Genomic DNA, 19,204 nt, shown 5'->3' on the forward strand with positions numbered 1-19,204 from the left:
CTGTCTATTGTATGTTATCTATATAAATATAATAGTACTGTCTTTTGTATGTTATCTATATAAATATAATAGTACTGTCTGTGGTATGTTATCTATATAAATGTAATAGTACTGTCTGTTGTATGTCAACGTAACTTCTTCGCAGGGTGGGGATGGATCCTCACCAAAATTGGTATAGAGGTTCATTAGATCCATGCGGGGGTTCATACAAGTTTTCAGTTTTGCGTTTTTTTTGTTGTTTTTTTTACCATTACTTCGCCCCCGTAAATAGATTTTCACCAAATCTGGTATGCAGGTTTATTGGGTCCATGCGTGGGTACATACACATTTTCAGTTTTCCATTTTACGGGTTTTTGCATTTTTTACCACTACTTCGCCCCCGCTAATGGATCTTCGCCAAATTTGATATGCAGGTTTAATGGGTCCATGGAAAGACACGTGCAAACTTTCAGTTCCGCATTTTGCGTTTTGCGGTTTTCATAGGCGTTTTGGCGTTGTTTACCATTACTTCGCTCTCTTTTGATGGATCTTCACCAAATTTGGCACGAAGGTTTGTTGGGTCAATGCGGAGATAGATACAAAGTTCCGGTTCAAAATTTTGTGTTTTGCAGTTTTTATGGGCGTTTTTTACAATCACATGTAATGGAAGCAACTTTTCATGTCCTGAGATAACCTTTCATTAACCATGAATTACATAACTTTCGTCCAGGGTACGAGTACTCCAGCTAGATAATAATAGTTTACACGAGCCAGGTGTTGTACCTGTTAACATAAGGACGTTTGGACAGAATTAAAAGCGATTCCTTCAATTACCTGTCAATAAAGTTTTCACAATCCTTGGAAATTTTGATATGATATGGAGTTTCATCAGCTACGCCGCGTAAGTTGATGTAATATGTTCAGCGGTGGCTTCTATGTGTTCTATGAAACAATCACGTATTGGATGTTATGTATGTAGCCGAACGCCGTATTCATGTCATTTCATCGACACCATTCTGAAGTCTGCTGGAGTTCTTTAGTTTGGTTTGTTTTGAATTTCGCGCAAAGCTACACGAGGGCTATCTGCGCTAGCCGTCCCTAATTTAGCAGCGTAAAACTAGAGGGAAGGCAGCTAGTCATCATCACCCACCGCTAACTCTTGGGCTACTCTTTTACCAACGGATAGGGGGATTGATTGTAACATTATGACGCCCCCATGAAAGGGCGAGCATGTTTGGTGTGACGGAGATTCGAACCCGCGACCCGCAGATTGAAAGTCGAGCGCTCTAACCACCTGGCCATGCCGGGCGGGGTTCTCTAAGCCATTGATCTTAGTAAAGCAATTTTTGGACTTGCATGGATTGTTGTTATTGAAAACAGAGCGCGTAGTTATATTCTTCAGTTATTTACTGGGGTTCTGTATGATTCAGATATTCTAATCATTTGATAGAGACGCGTAGTTAAAGTTTCGTTCACGAAAGACATGACCCATGTAACAGTGTGTTCTTACAATGTTTTCTTTTCATTGTCATTTGTTATATTCTTGTGAGTTAAGTTTATGAAATGTCTTAGTAATATGGATTAAATATGGATAGTCATTGGACAATATAAGGTTTTTGTAGGTTCATCCTGACTCGTATCTTAACATCCGTGGTGTTGAAGCTTACAATAACACCATGTTTAGTAGCCGGTGGATGGTGTCAGTCATTGTGTAGGATAATGAGTTTAATACACGGTTTAGAATCTTCGGGCAATAATAAATAATAAGTTCGTTATTTTCAGGGGTAACCAAGGTATCGAAAAATAATATAGACTTCCGGACGTTATGAGTATGTGAAAGTGTGAGCTTTATGTCAGGATGTTGATTATTAAGGAATTCAAAGAAGTCCAAAAGAGAGGAGAGTCCATGATTCCTTATATCAAAAATATTCCATCGATATATCTGTACCACCTAGAAGGATCAAGATTAGTTCCAAAGTTCCACTAAGTAAGAGCTGCTGGTTCGAAGAAGTGCATTATAGACCAAAACGACAGTAATATTGTTGCCCTTAGCGATACTTTTGGTTTGTTTAAAAATGGTTGATTGAAACTGAAGTAACTACTGTAATATTGTTGCCCATAGCGATACTTTTGGTTTGTTTAAAAATGGTTGATTGAATTTGAAGTAACTACTGTAATATTGTTGTTCATAGCGATACTTTTGGTTTGTTTAATAATGTTTGATTGAATTTGAAGTAACTACTGTGTTATATTGTGTTGCCCATAGCAATACTTTTGGTTTGTTTAAAAATGGTTGATTGAATTTGAAGTAAGTACTGTAATATTGTTGTCCATAGCGATACTATTGGTTTGTTTTAAAATGGTTGATTGAGTTTGAAGTAACTACTAACTACTCGACTCCGTCAAATGACTAGAAGATCTGCTTTGAATATCCACAATATACAGACACCCGATAAATACTGAAGGATATATTTATTCGTTCAGTTTTCAATAGCATCAATCCAAGCAAACCCAAAAGTGCTTTGTTAAGACCAATGGTTTAGAAATCTTCTGCACACTTAAGAACACTGTCTATGAAATGACATGAACACGGAGTCCAGCAATATATGTAGGTGAATCTAGCCGTCCGATATATGAACATTCCAAAGAACATATTCGTGCCACTACAAATTTTGATAACAAAGAAGCCATCGCTGAATGTTACATCAACTTACACGGCGTAGCTGAGGAAACGCTATATATTATCAAAATTTCAAAAATTTTGCTAACTTTTGTAACAGAGAAGTTAAACAATCCGTTTTAATTCAATCCAAAGCCCTTCTATTAAAACAGATACAACGCCTAGCTCATGTAAACTAATATTATTTCATTTTATTTTTATTTGTGTGTAATTATTTACATTAATTTATTACCATTATTATTATGAGTGCTCTTTAATTCATTATATATTAACCTAAATTAATTTTGATGCTCCAAGATGCGCTAACGAGCCTTGAATAAGTGAAACTGCAGTACTCAGCAGTGGAAGCAACTAATCAAAGGCCTCTACGTCACTGATTATATTTTCAATTTTACCTTTAGTTAAAAGAAAAGTAACCGTAATATATATGTGTGTATACATATATATATATTATTATTAGCTCTGCCACCGAAAGTGGCCGGAGGTTATGTTTTCACCCCTATGTGTGTGTTCACTTGTTTGTGTTATTGTTAGCCAGATTTCTCGAAAACGGTTGAATGGATTTGGATGAAAGTTCGTATAACTTTGTAATGTAAAGCATTTTAGAAGTGATTAGTTTTTGTAGGGTCAACTTCAAAGGTCGAGGTCACAGTAAGGTCACAAAAAATCTTTTAACATGGGGATCGATTTTTCACACTATGTTTACTCTATAAATCAGTCAAAAATCATCGGATTTTGATGAAACTAGGTGGACATATGTAGAATATTATTCCTCATTGTCCTACCAAAACTAGCCCGTGTCCTTTGAAATAACGGACATATGGACACACTTTCTTATTTTTTGAGAGCCGAATATGATCAACGCTGCGTGACGGAGGCATGCGCTCTGAGTGCCCCTTTAGTTATTATTATTTTGATCAGCGACTGCATCTCCTTCAACAATACTTTTAGTTCCGTTACATTGTTATAGTCTTATATTCTTTTCGGTTGTTATCTTTTAAAATTGATGTTGTGATTTATGACGCTCAAAGACCCTCGAAAAAGCTGAAAAACTGAAACATGGGGTAAAATAAAAATCCTTTATCTTAAGTAGTTTCTATCCTTCAGTCAGCCTTTAAGAAATAATGAGAAAGTATGCAAAATATTGTAAACAGTTACAACTAGAAAATATATGTGCTAACCTACTTAAGAAATATCACGACATGCCTAATTTTTACAGTTTATCCTTTCAAATTTTAGTCAGTTTCTCTATCAAATAAAACGATAGAGACATAAACTTAAACTAACATTTCTGCTTTTCAATTATCAAATAAAAATATATTATTATTTGTAAATCAGACATTGTTTAATGGTAGCACATGACGTTTACTTGCACGTAAAAAAAATTGCAACTATTATGGTTTGGTTTGTTTTAGATTTCGCGCAAAGTTACACGAGGGCTATCTCCGCTAGCCGTCCCAAATTTAGCAGTGCAAGACTAGAGGGAAGGTAAGCTAGTCATTACCACCCACCGCCAACTCTTAGGTTTCTATATTACCAACTAATAGCGGGATTGACCGTCACATTATAACGCCCGGTGGCTGAAAGGGCGAGCATGTTTAGTGAGACCCGCGACCCTCAGATTGCGAGCCAAGAGCTCTAACCACCTGGCCATGCCGGGCCAACTATTACGGAATTATTTATTTAGAAAAACATTTTTTTTTCATTGAATGACCCTAATATTTACCTTATTATTAATTGTACACATTCTAATATTTTATGAACATTGGCTTTTTTCCCTCTCATTCCTACCCAAATTCTGAGGCTGACTATCATTTGACATATAAATAGTTAAAACTACATTCTAACTTCTCAAACTTTCTACAGTTATCGGGACCCTTTAGTAGAGCAGCTTGATTCTAACAAAACAATACTGTCACACGTATATAAAGATACATACCACGTAACAATACTGTCACACGTATATAAAGATACATACCACGTAACAATACTGTCACACGTATATAAAGATACATACCACGTAACAATACTGTCACACGTATATAAAGATACATACCACGTAACAATACTGTCACACGTATATAAAGATACATACCACGTTATTCTCAAGTAACAATCTGGCATTACTTTACTTCCGTGGTGACAAATGAGGTCATCAAGATAGCTCACACTATTGCTGGACAATAATGTCCAAAAGGTGAAGACACTAACGACATCTCAGGGGGGTATTAAGCTAATCCCTCGTGTGCTCTTTTGCGGCTAGAAAATCTCGTCCGTGAGGCGGCCCTTTGAGATAATAAGTTAAAATCATGGACACTTTTCCTAGAGATGAATCTTTAAACAGAGGTAATGAGCAACTGTTTGTAAACCGAAATGGATCTGAATCTCTCTGCCCGGTAGCCTATTATTTGTATTAGATGACAGTACAGAGGCACAAAAGCATTACGTCTGTTTATAAATTAAGCAATAAAATTACACCCATTGCCATCGAACTGTGACACGTGACGTTTTTGTTCACGTGCTCGTGTTTCAGATATTCTAACCAAATTGTTTTTCTGATATTTTTTCTTAAATAAAAACTTCGACAAAAGTCATTAAGAGGTTCTTATAATAAATTAGTTAAAGAAAAACATATAAAGTTTATTTACTTATCTAAGTTAGGTTTAGTACATAGATACATAGTTAGTTATCTGCGTTCTGTCGGCCACGAGGGATTGAAACCCGAATTCTAACGTTTAAAGGCCTGCAGCTTACTGTCGTCAAAAACAGGTTTAAATTTCAATGGTTAGAAGCACTGAATCATAATGCAAAGTAAAAAGATATTAAACTTCCAAGCGAAAATGCGTACTTTTAACATTAGGATGAACCTTATATATGAAGTTTAAAAAAAAATAGAGTTCAAAATACTATATAAGAATATTGGTAAAAGGGATAAAATTTAGTTTATACGTCATTGTGGGTGTCTGTGTTTACTAGGTTCAAGACTACTGAAAAATCACTGACGAGAGAGGTTTGAGCTGGGCAATATCCTATTTCGTGCTAATGTATAACACAAATTATGTTATGTATTACAATTTCTAATGGCCTAAAACTGAGTTAAATTGTAATTTAGATTTAGTATTTAAATAAATGCCGATATGTGTCCAATTTATGATATTTGCCAACAAGATTGATACACACAGTTTATTTATTTTTTTAATATAGATATATTTTAATATACAAACAGTAATACAATTTACAAGAACAGTTATTACAAATAGTTATTACAAACAATGATTTATATACAAAAGTTTTACAAACTTACAAGCAATATAAAGTCTTCTTTCTAGTCTGGAACTTTCTTGATATCTTATCAATGGTTCACGATGAACGAGTTAATTTCGAGTTGAAGTAGGTACAATTCATTTAATGGGGAGCTAGCTAGCTCTGTGGATCTCGCTGATCACACGCCGATTACAGGTAGAACTTCTTTTACCACTGAAGTTATATAATGTTTTCGTAAAAATACTGATGCCCTATGTAGATCCACTGACGTTAAATAATTTGTAATGTTCGAACTTTATAAATGTTCCTGGTCAATAGATCTGAAGTTCCCGAGTAATAGGCGTTAATCACAATTATAGCTTACGAAGCAAACCAATAATATATACTCTAGCTAGCTCCTTATTAAGCGAATTGTACCTACTTCAACTCGAAATTAACTTGCTCATCGTGAACCATTGATAAGATATCAAGAAAGCTACAGACTAGAGAGAAGACTTTATATTGTTTGTAAGTTTGTGAAACGTTTGTATATAAATCATTGTTTGTAATAACTATTTATAATAACTGTTATTGTAAATTGTATTATTGTTTCTATATTAAAATATATCTATATTAAAAAAGAAAACTGTGTGTATCAATCTTGTTGGCAAATATCATAAATTGGACATATATCGGCATTTATTTAACTACTAAATCTAAATTACAATTTAACTCAGTTTTAGGATATTAGAAATTGTAATACGTAACACAAACTAGAATGTTACCCAGATCTAATAGTTAAGACACAATTCGCTCTCGCACACTATATATATATCTCTTAAAGCTTTCCAGTGCTCTTGGTGGGAACCCGTCATCTGTGAGGAAAGAGCTTTTTGATGTAAGTTTCAGGAGTTCTGTGCACCTATTCCTGCTGCTGGCTTCTCTAAATTGCCGTATAGAGTGACATGTTGACTGTGGTATCTCTGTGCATAAGATACAAACTTAAATAATCAATGACGAGAGCGCTGTTAAATCCTGGGATCAAAGAAGGTAACTTTGAGAGCCAAGCTGGACAATAAATGCTTTAGAAAGCAGGATTTAGTTAATGAAAGTGCTGAAATAAACGCTTTTGAAATAGTTTATCTCAGGCAAGGCACAAACTGGCTTTTAAATTCTTTCTGTATTAACTTATTTGTGGCATTTAATATTACTACCAGAAACGCCGCCCTACTGGGTGTTGTTTGTACTGCTAATTATTAATCGTAGTATTCATACGTCATTGAAAAAAATTAGAAAAAGTGAACATTTTCTTTAAAAAAAATATTTTTTTCTGGGAAGTACTGCACAAGAAAAGTGTTCGGATTGTACTCTTTAGTTATACGCAACTCATCGTATCAAAATGATTCAATGTACAGAGCTCAAAATGGTCATACATTTTACTGATATAAACTGTAATTTTTTATCTATAAAAGTGCTATCCTTTATTGAAAAAAATAATAATTTTTTTAAGAACTTCAGTTTCCAGTACTACATTTAAAAATTACATCAATAAAGATATTAGCAAACCATGACATACAGTCCTAGTGAAAGTCGTATTCATATTGAGAGGAGAGTACTTTTATTTAAAATTGTGTTCTATTATAAAGAAATGGTTGTTGCACATATCAAGTTATTTTTCTGAAAGTCTGAATCCTGAATTCCCAAAGTGTGAAATTTTTTATGGATTTTTGTTTGCGGTGCCATTCAATAGATGGCTCAGGAGTTTTGGTTACATACACAGATACTGACATACACGCTATGTTCAATATAGTAAAATAACAGTATAATGTATCACTAGCTGGAGTACCCGTCCTCTGGGCGGAAGTTATATGAATTCATGATTAATCAAATGGGCTATCCGTGCTCTGCCCACCACGGGTATCGAAACCTGGTTTCTAGCGATATAAGTCCGCAGGCAAAACGCTGTGCCACTGGAGGGCTACAAGCTAAATATCTAAAATGTATGTGTAATATGAACATCTATCTAGAATATTTACATTATATAAATACATATATATATATATACGAAGTTAATATTAATAGATACCACAATACGTTGACTGTAATACTGTAAAGTTAAAACTAAAAAACACTTTTCCTGAATATTTGTTTTTGAAGCCAAGAAGTAAGTACTTGTGGTATGTAATTGCATTAAGAGCTGTGGAATAACGAATAATATAATTCGCCCTCAGCTTACGATGAGCAAAAGAAAGAAAATTATGTTATATACGCCAACAAAGGTTACTGATTGCTCACGCTGTTATTTTGTCCCGTATACGCGATGCTCTGCTATTACATGCCTGACATGCACGTTCAGCTGTCTGACAGCTGATTGGACGGTGTACTGAGGGGAAAACATTTTGTAGCTGGTATGACAGAAGGAAGAAAGAATGTGAGCAATATGGTGTTTGTTACAGCTTGAAACTTACTGCGCTCAGAATACAGAGCAAGTTATCGATTAGGGCGCATGACTAGGGGTACATAGCAATGTTGTTGCAATATGTTTGCGTGTGGATAGATGTTTTATACTTATAACTGATAGCTCACATAATTTCCTGGAAATATTTTATGTATTAAACTCTCCCATGGGGGGAGCTCTTTTACTTAACATGAATATACACTGTTGTCCAAAAGTCCTATCTTTTAGACATCAATGTATAAAGAAAATATTAGCACAAATCTTACCTAAAATACAAAAGCTAATGTATAACTAGATGTATTTCCGCAGGGTCCTCGAAAGTGTTCTGTTTCAAAAGTATACAAAACCAAAATTAAGATTAACAAAAATTTTTATTTCCTGCTTTTGAAGTTCATATGCCATGCTATGTTGTAGCCTACAGAGTGCGTAATTCTTCTCGTGGTTCATGGCAAGCGCAAGTTTTCCTGACACGTCACGGCAGTACAAATTGCAACGTTAAACGTCCCTTATTTGACATCCTTTTAGTGTTTACTGACTGACTGACAGACAACATATTACTATATAGTTGTGTGAGGGGTTTAAACAGGTGACCCTCCCAGGGGGCCTTCGACCCCCTTTCGAGGAAATGATGTAATACCAATGAAGCTGATATGGAGGTAGAAGTAATACTGATAACCATTATTTGCGATATCACACCTGAACAAGTAATACTAATAACCATAAGCTAGAGATATAAAACTGAACAGTGATATTAATAACCATAATATAGATATAAAGCACTTGAATAATAACCACAAGTTAGAGATATAAACCTGAACAGTAATATTAATAACCATAAGTTGGAGATATAAAACTGAACAAGTGATAATAATAACCATAATCTAACGATGTAACATCTGAATACGTTATACTAATAACCCCAATCTAGTGCTATCACACCTGAATAAGTAATACTAATAACCATAAGCTAGAGATGTAATAACTGAATAAGTAATACTAATAATCATAAGTTAGAGATGTAATAACTGAATAAGTAATACTAATAACCATAAGTTAGATGTGTAATAACTGAATAAGTAATACTATTAAGCATAATCTAAAGATATAACATAAATAAATAAATATCACAGGTATATATATAATAAATTAATAGTAGAAAATTATTTATGCTAATAATAGATCTTGTCAGGCTAGTGGTTAATATGGCAGATTTTGGATTGGAAATCCCCAAGGATCGAGTAGCCATTTGTTTGTGGGCGCGTTATAATCGTTACAATCAGTTCCGTTATTTAGTTTAATGTAGCTGCATAGCTGGGGAGTGTTGCTAACTGGTTGTCCTCTCTCTCTTGTCAACAGTTCTAAATTAGATTGGCTGTGACCTGATTGTTTAACCCATGTTCACACAAGGTACTGTTCAGGTGGCGAGTGCTGTTGACAGGTTGTCCTCTTTCTGGTCAACAGTTCTAAATTGAGATAGCTCTTCAAACAAAATGCATCAAAACAGCTTTAGGTGTTCAATTGATTCAATTGCAGTTTTACTCAAATACTATATAATACAGTATGTTGTGAATAAGTAATAATTTTAACTATAATCAATATAGTGTGTGAAAAGTTGACACCAAAAAAAAAAAAAGATAATGCTTATAGTAAGTGTGTCCCCTTTAACAGAAAAGAAGTGTTAATGATTAAAGATATGTTTATAAATACACGTGTAAAAATTACAGGATGTAATATGATGTTTAGATGTAAATGTTACGCGAATTTACACAAAATTCAACCAAATAATTCGATGAATGTTTTTATCTACAGCACATCCTTACTATTTTAATCAACTGTCTTGTGGATTGGATATGGTATCTCTAGCAGGAGAATGGCTGACTGCTGCTGCAAATACTAACATGTAAGTGGTAGATATTTATTCATTTTTTGTCTGTTTTTTTGATATATCTTAAAATCCAAATAGATTTACTGAAGTATTATGACATACTTCTGTGTTTCTTTTCTTTTTCTTTTTCTCTTTTTTGGTCGCATTTTTCTTCATTTGGTAACAACGAATATGAAACCAAGAGGCTTAATTACGGACATGTATTTTTCCTTCCATGAGTCATGACCCGGGATGTCTTTCTCTCGGTGCTAGGACTTTCAGCTAAGTTCTACCTGTAGTGGCCAAAATATGATCTGAAATGTTTTTGTATGAAAAACTTCTAAAATCTAAAACGACTAACTTGACAATGCAAGAAAGAACTTTGGGTATTCCAAATTACTGTCCCAAAGCACAAGCAGTTAACGTTAGATCCAAAAGTTTTGTTGAATGTTTTAGCAATTTTTGTTGTTGTTTTTATGAACTATGTTTGACGAACAAGTACAACGTTGTGAATGACCCTTTATTCCTTTATTTAAGATAGACGCGGATTCTTGGAGTAAAATAATTTAAAATTAATATATCTTTGATTGAAAGGACTTAAATTTGAGTGTTTATATAAATATCATCTTTCATATTACGATCAAAGGTACTTACATTACGTATGTCTTGATTTTGTTCATCGTATTGAGATCTTGATACAACGATTTTTAGTTATTTTTATACTGTATTGTGTTCATTACAAGATAACGGATAGTTAGTTGTCCAAAACGTCACAGTCTCTTACAGTATGAGTTAGTTAATACACTGGAAGACCCAAAACGGTATATAATGTTCAGTCCGGTATGGCGCATTAGGGCATAATGATAGATAATTATACGTTTTTATATGAGCTCTATAACTGTCAGTCGTGTTGTTTTCTGAAACATAACACTTCTTGCTTCATGACTCTCTACATATGTCTACATCATAAAGGTAAGACTCTACATACATCTATACACACGGTATATTTACCTCATGAAGGTAAGACTTACATAAAGTATATTTCCTCATGAAGGTAAGACTCTACATACATCTATACACACGGTATATTTACCTCATGAAGGTAAGACTCTACATACAGTATATTTACCTCATGAAGGTAAGACTCCACATACAGTATATTTACCTCAAGAAGGTAAGACTCTACATACATCTATACATACAGTATATTTACCTCAAGAAGGTAAGACTCTACATACATCTATACACACGGTATATTTACCTCATGAAGGTAAGACTCTACATACATCTATACACACAGTATATTTACCTCAAGAAGGTAAGACTCTACATACATCTATACATACAGTATATTTACCTCAAGAAGGTAAGACTCTACATACATCTATGCATACAGTATATTTACCTCAAGAAGGTAAGACTCTACATAGAGTATATTTCCTCATGAAGGTAAGACTCTACATACATCTATACATACAGTATATTTACCTCAAGAAGGTAAGACTCTACATAGAGTATATTTCCTCATGAAGTTAAGACTCTACATACATTTATACATACAGTATATTTACTTCAAGAAGGTAAACTGGTGACTTGAACTGTTATCTAACGGAAAAAAATGTTCTTTAAAAAATGTTGATATAAGCTTATTGTCTCACCTTCATATAATATACTATGTAACAACAAGTCAGTGTTTTACACGTATTAAGTGCAGCGGACTTTTTGCTCAGGTTCACCTATGAAATTGCCCCTGTCTTCATCCTCATGGAACAGGTCACTTTGAAGAAGATGAGAGAGATCATTGGTTTTCCCAACGGTGACAGTATTTTGGGTCCAGGTAGCTAAATGCAATTACTTTTTCAATAGAATACAATATTTTTCTTTCTATATTTTCTAAAAATATTTTTAAAATAATAAAAACTTAAATCAATGATATATATATATGTATCTAAGTAATATTGAGTAATAATTTGTAGTTTAAAACATGGTTAGTAATATGTTAAACAACTGAAGTAATCCTATATAATTAATTTATTCTCAATTGTAATGCACAGCTTATACAACAGTAAAACCTTAAACAACTGATGTAATCCTATATAATTAATTTATTCTCAATTGTAATGCACAGCTTAAACAACAGTAAAACCTTAAACAACTGAGGTAATCCTATATAATTAATGTATTCTCAATTGTAATGCACAGCTTAAACAACAGTAAAACCTTAAACAACTGAGGTAATCCTATATAATTATCTCTTAGAAATTATTTTCAGTTGAAATATAATACACAGTAAAATGTCAAATATTAGTGGACAAACTGGGACTGTATCTATGCTTATTTTTATCATTTGTGCATCGGTATACATTTAAAACTTATGAACTTATGTTTGATTTACTATATTTATAATTGCATTACATTAGTCCCCCTCTGGGTCACCGGTAAGTCTACGGATTTCCAGCGCTAAAATCAGGGGTTCGATTCCTCTCGGTGGACACAGCAGATAGATCGATGTGGCTTTGCTATGAAAAGCACACACACACACGCATTACATATTTAGAAGCATATAAGCGGTTTTTCTGTATATAAGTATGCCACCTGGTGATTCAGCGATAAATTTGAAAAATTACGACACTACAATTCTGGAGTCGACATCTTCGTTGAGTACAACACACATAGATTTACCTTTAAACAAACCAAACAGGTACCTATTTATATAAAAATATTACATTTTACTTTGTATGAACACTGAAATATTTATGTTTGGATACTACTTCTTATAGTCACCCAGTGGCACAGCGATATTTCTGCATACTTAAAACGCTAAAAACCGTGTTTTAATACCCGTGGTGGACAGAGCACAGATAGCACTTTGTGTAGCTTTGTGTTTAACAACAAACAAAGCTACCTCTTATACTTTAGCAGCCACTCAGTTCTGTAAAAACAACTTCAGAAGTGAAATATTTTTATGGCTTATTTTGAAGCTCTGTATTCGATAATTACACTTCTGTGAACATATTAAACGAGATGTACTTCGCAGAGTCCCTGAAAATGTTCTGTTTCAATAGTAAATAAAACCAAAATTAAGAGTAACATATATTTTTATTTCTTGCTTTTGAAGTTCATATGTCATGCCGTGTTGTAGCCTACAGAGTGCATAATTCTTCTCTTGATTCATGGCATGCGCAAGTTTTACTGAAGTCACGATAGTACAAATTGCAACGTTAAGTGTCCCTTTTGTGACGTCAGTTTAGTGTCCACTGACTGACTGAGAGACAACACATTACTATAAACTGGTGCGAGTGGGTAAAACAGGTAGCTCCTCGAGGCGACCTTCGGCCCTATTTTAGGGAAATAATACCTCATAAATGCTTAAAGCGTGGGTATATTTTTAACAATGAGTTTCACTGGATTTCAACTCTTATTGTTAAATGAGATGATTTAGTGTACATACAAGGCATGGTGATAACTAATTAATATACAGCTCATTTGCTTTTCTAAACAACTGAAATAATTTTCGAAGCAGTTACATTTACAGAATAAAGCTCATATATTTATATATATATATATATATATATATATATATATGTTATCTAGTAGACTTAAAAAGTCCCCAGAAAAATCTAAAATGTTAAACAAATGTTGAACATGATAAGAGTTTTGTATGTTTCCCTTTCAGTGAAAATGGTTGTAACAGGTTTAGTATAATATATTGATATATATATATATATATGAGTAATACTTCAAGGCAACAGACATATCATCACCTCAAATATGTCAGAAATAAATAAATCGTATTTACATGTATTTAACCATTTTAGTCATTGTTTAATGTCTTCATTCTGTTGAACACTGTAATAAAGACACACTTCACATCTCTTACTTAGCATAGGCTTTCTTTCAAACAAGTCCAAAGTAGAAACCTGAGTTTTGAGTTCGTCTGACCTGAAAATGTAAAAAACAGCACTTTACAAAATTATTAGTACATAAACTGAGACTCATGTTTTTGGTTGTGGTCACTTTTTCTGCTTTTAATTTGTTTGTTGTTAAACTCAGAACTGCACAAATCGAAACCCGATTTTTAGCGTTATCATCTTTTAGATTTATGGCTGAACCACCGGAAGGCTACTGTTTCTGATAACGGAGAAGTTAGCGGACGCTGTTTTCGCATGATTTTAATTTTTATTAATATTCAGTCCACATGAAAGTTTTCAATTTCTTCGTCTGCCAATAACGAGTTTTCATGAAGACTATAACACAGTCATCAGAGCACCCACTTGCGCCAGTAAAACATACGGAATTTTTCACCTAAATTCAGTTTTTCATACGACTCTGGTTATATTGCAAATGCAAGTCTACAATTCTAACACGCTTTTTCTATTGGTTTTCTGGTCATCTATTTGGAACAAATCTTCAGCCTGGATGCACTTGCTAACGAAAGACTTGAACAGGAGAATATGTTAGTTTTAGTATTATTGCAGAAGACCAAATGAGTATTTGATACTGGACTGGATTTGCATGAAGATGCAATGGATTTTTTGCTAGCAGTAGAGTTTCAGGACGTTTTCCCCAAACATGGTGGATTGAAGTGGCTCCAACGATATTCCTGCTGATGACAGACTGCAAAAGTGAATGACAAATTAATTGGTCTAAAATAGGGTTTCGTTTAAAAGTTGTCCTTAACCAGTCTTGTGTATAATAGATGGATTATCTTGAAATGTTTTTACTGTGGCTAACAAACTGGCTCGTCGTTAGTGACAGCGTGATGTGTTGGCAGTTGAGCAACCAGTTCTTCTGTAAGGTCTTCTTTTACTGAGTGCACAGGGATATACTTTAGCCTCTATTTGATTTTTGCACACATCCGCACTCCTTCTGCTCAGATTATGCCAAATAATATACCAAGAATACAAGAATATTTGTGTCTGTGCTGTAAATAAAAACTATCATATCCGACCCTAGAAGCATCTGCGACTTACAGTATGATACGCATGCCAATTTATTTCTGTGTGGAGCAAAGAGAATCGAAAACATCAATCTTGGATGAATAGACATGTTAGCTGTGAAGTCCTCTTTGGTTTGCGGATTTGACGATTAAGATAGCTGGATAAAAGACGCGTAACAAAATCAACGAGCTGAGATTTGTTTTATTCGAGGTAGATGACAATATTTATTGCTTTGGAAGAAAAAACACCTATGTTTATCAATCCTTTGATGAATCAGTCAGTGACTTATTGTGGAGTGCATGATTCTTGTATCCACCTTTAAGAAGTTTGGAAATCAGAGATCAAAGACATTGTTGATTTCCTAGCATGTTTTCAAATGTTGAAACACAGCTTGCAAAAATATATCTGTGAATTATTCAAATGTTTTTGCATATGGGATGGCTTACCCAGACTTTGTAACTGTGCTATTCTATCAATGATCAAACATATATTTTTATGATAAACTTTGGGAAAGTTAGTAGAGCCTTGGATACCTTTTGTATGTGAATAAACGTAGGGTTGTCTGATAACTTATTAAGTCGTTCACCTTTGAAAGTGAGCCAGAAATATCCATCAGCTCACAGTTCATTGGGTTTTCCAGTTGAATGGATCGTACTCCCTCTGAATACACTATCAGATGCTTAAATACGTCAAACCCGGCATGGCCAGGTGTTAGGGCGCTCGACTCGCAATCTAAAGGTCGTAGTTTCGAATCCCCATCCCACCAAACATGCTCGCCCTTTCAGCCGTAGGGGCGTTATAATGCTAAATTAGGGACGCCTAGCGCAGATATCCTTCACGTAGCTTTGCGCGAAGTTCAAAAACAAACAAACTTGAATACGTTTCGTTCAGATTTGGCCGTTTTTTTATTCCTTTTCCAAAATATACTTTGTACATATCCTTATTTTTTTCCCTTTCGAATTATGTCATAGAGACTTACAATTGCCTCATTTCTGGAAAGGCTAATGTTCATAAATGATTCAACAAATTTGCTGCCTTTCGTCTCAGCTTTGAGCAAATCGTTTCTTACGTCAGAAGGATCGACGTCTTTTGTTGAGATGCTTATTATTTTTCTAGAACTCCAAAAACACTGAATTTTTTTCAAAGCAGTATAATATCATCTTCATCTTTTTTTTATTAAACGTTCACCTCCAGCATCTCTGTGACCTTCTTCGTGTATTCTTTTAATCCTAAACATTTTTTAATTGTCCTCTGTCAAACGAGTCATGTCAATGTGAGGTCACACACCAGTGATCATGCGTAGTGTTGTCGTGATGATGCCAACTGTTCATTTGCTATCTTTCCAAGGTTATTAATGCGGTCTAATTCCCGATGGTTGAGATTTGGTTGAAAGTTTTCTCTGCTTCTTTCATAATGAAGTAGTTGTTTGTTCACGTTGTTTCACGTCAACACGATACACAATGCTCCATCTGAATTAGTCCATATGATCATACAGGGGAACATTCTCGAAAATACATTCAGATAGAGACTTTATACGCCACCGCTTTCTGATCAAATAAGGTCCTTTAGTGTTTGAATCATGTCTATGTGCGTTTTTCTGAAGGAGAATATTAGGCTCTGGGTAAATATTTCGTCAAAAGTTTGCAGAAATGGCTTAAACTGGTCTTCTTTATGGTGTGTCCTAAAGTTTTTCCAAGTTCAACTTCCAAATATGATTCCAGAAACCTAAGCACGAATTTCTTCCAATAGGATCACCATAATGCTTCAGCAAGTTCAAGTGCTCTTCTTGCAATATGTTTTGTACCTTTATGTTCTTTATGCATTCCATACTCAATCAAAGACCTATCCTAGAGCTCGAACAAAGTTCATTGTAGTGTGGAACTTTCCAAGACATAAGACGAAATACTTACACTGGTTGGGATGACACTGTTACTGCTCTTTCGCTTTGCTGTACAGCAGGTGTCAAAACTGTGAGCTGATGACCAAGAATTTCTGAGCTATTCTAACAATGTACTATCGTGGTCCCCATTGTATCATACTTGGTGGCTGGTGATGGTATGATTGGTATAAATCCACTGGTATTGACAGAATTTTGAGCATGCAGGAATCATCTGGTCTGTTGTACTTACTACTTTTCTGCAGATTAATCAGATAAGACCAAGAAGATGAGAACCATTTTTTAACCAGTGTTAAATTTTACCTGAAAATCATGATGCTTGGATATACTAACACTCACTTGAAGTCAATTGCTTTGATTACGACCAGACTAATCAATGCTAATGAATTTGACATTTTCTTCAGCTGTTATTCATTTTTAAAATACAGCGATTTGAGTACGTGAAAAGTTTCTTTTTTGTCAATGAATTCTTCAAAAATATCAATGTTCTCATCTATATATTGAACAAAGTGTCCAGAAGCAAGATTTTATGGGAAAATTTTGCTGGTTGTTGTTACAAACATTTTTAAAGATAGTCTGTAATCGATATATATCTATTATCTTTTTCATACTTAATTGGATAAACGCTTATGTATAACCACTTATTGACAGATTTTGATCGCCTTGCTTTGTGAATTGCAATCATGCAATTTGGGAGTTAATTTTTATGACATTTTGAGCTGTACCTAACTATCTTCTTTTGTGGATTTTATTTCATTCTTTCTCAGTATCTACTGAACCCATAACTACCAATTCAAGAAACATATACAAACTTCCAGGAATGGCTGTTTTGCATGTTCTTCATGAGGTCCTTGATATGTGTTTCTATAGTCGCAAGATCCTGTCTTACTTTTGAGGCCACAAGATGAATCTATTTCATCCCCCCCCCAGTGGTCAGCTGCAAGTCTGCAGGCTTGCGACGCTAAAACTCGGGTTTCGATACCGTGGTGGGCAGATACAAATAGTCCGTTGTGTATCATTGCACTTAAAAAAACCCAAAATAAATCAAGCAAAGGCGAATCGATCTCTTTAGATATTCTTATTCATGTTGCAGACTTAAGGAATCGCCCAAGCAACGGTTGCTTTGTCAAATGCAAAAACCATTGTTACTGATGAAACTATGGGACATACTAATAGTGGCTGTGTCGAGTGGACACGCAAATTGTATTTTGTTAACATCATAATGGGCCAGCTATTCTGGAGTCATAAGCTTAGATATTGACTTGCTACTGGGATTCAAGGCTGAGAGTATACACATGGTCCACTTTAAAACCACAATCCTCTTCTAGAGTTAATGGAGTATTTTTTATCAAACATACTGTAAGTTTCTTGTCTTTGACCTGAATTTCTATTAAATTCGTAAGCTGTTAAATCAAGTTCAGCAATATTACAGCTGAGCGTTTCGTCTTAGTGTGTAACTGTATGACACTTTTGTTCAATAATTTTTGTCAAAGTATATTCTAATAAAATATACATTTACTAGCTGGAGTACTCGTCCCCTTGATGGAAGCTATGTAAATTCATGATTAATGAAAGGTTGTCTTAGGACATGAACAGTTGCTTCCCATATATGAAATTGTGAAAAACGCCCATAAAAACTGCAAAACACAAAATTTTGAACCGGAATTTTGTATCTATCTCCGGATTGACCCAACAAACCCTCATGCCAAATTTGGTGAAGGTCCATCAACAGAGGGCGAAGTAATGGTAAAAAAACGTCCATAAAAACCGCAAAATGCGAAACTCAAAATTTGTATGTATCTTCCCATGGACCCAATGAACCTCCGTACCAAATTTGGTGAAAATCCATCCACGGAAGGGGGAGGTAGCGGTAAAAAACGCCCATAAAAACCGCAAAATGCGAAACTCAAAATTTATATGTATCTCTCCATACACCCAATGAATCTTCCTACCAAAGTTGGTGAAAATCCATCCAAAAGAGGTGAGGTAGTGATAAAAAAAATGCCCATAAAACCGAAAAACGCAAAAATGAAAATTTATATCTATCTCCGCATGGACCCAACAAACTTTAATGCCAAATTTGGTGAAGATCCATCAACAGGGGGCGAGAAGTAGTAGTAAGAAACGCGAAAACGCCCATAAA

The 19,204-nt window shown here is 34.5% G+C and overlaps 1 protein-coding gene across 1 annotated transcript in view; it reads left to right on the forward strand.

Annotated features, from left to right (window-relative positions):
• Nucleotides 1–19,204, forward strand: part of LOC106467701 (glutamate decarboxylase-like) — a 79,949-nt gene that overhangs the window by 46,277 nt on the left and 14,468 nt on the right. Inside the window, exons 3-4 of the mRNA XM_022395899.1 lie at nt 10,170–10,260; nt 11,955–12,061. Coding sequence (XP_022251607.1) covers nt 10,170–10,260; nt 11,955–12,061 — 198 coding nt within the window. The remainder of the gene's footprint in view (nt 1–10,169; nt 10,261–11,954; nt 12,062–19,204) is intronic.

This window comes from Limulus polyphemus, unplaced genomic scaffold (genome assembly GCF_000517525.1).
Source record: "Limulus polyphemus unplaced genomic scaffold, Limulus_polyphemus-2.1.2 Scaffold2711, whole genome shotgun sequence".
NCBI lineage: Eukaryota > Metazoa > Arthropoda > Merostomata > Xiphosura > Limulidae > Limulus > Limulus polyphemus.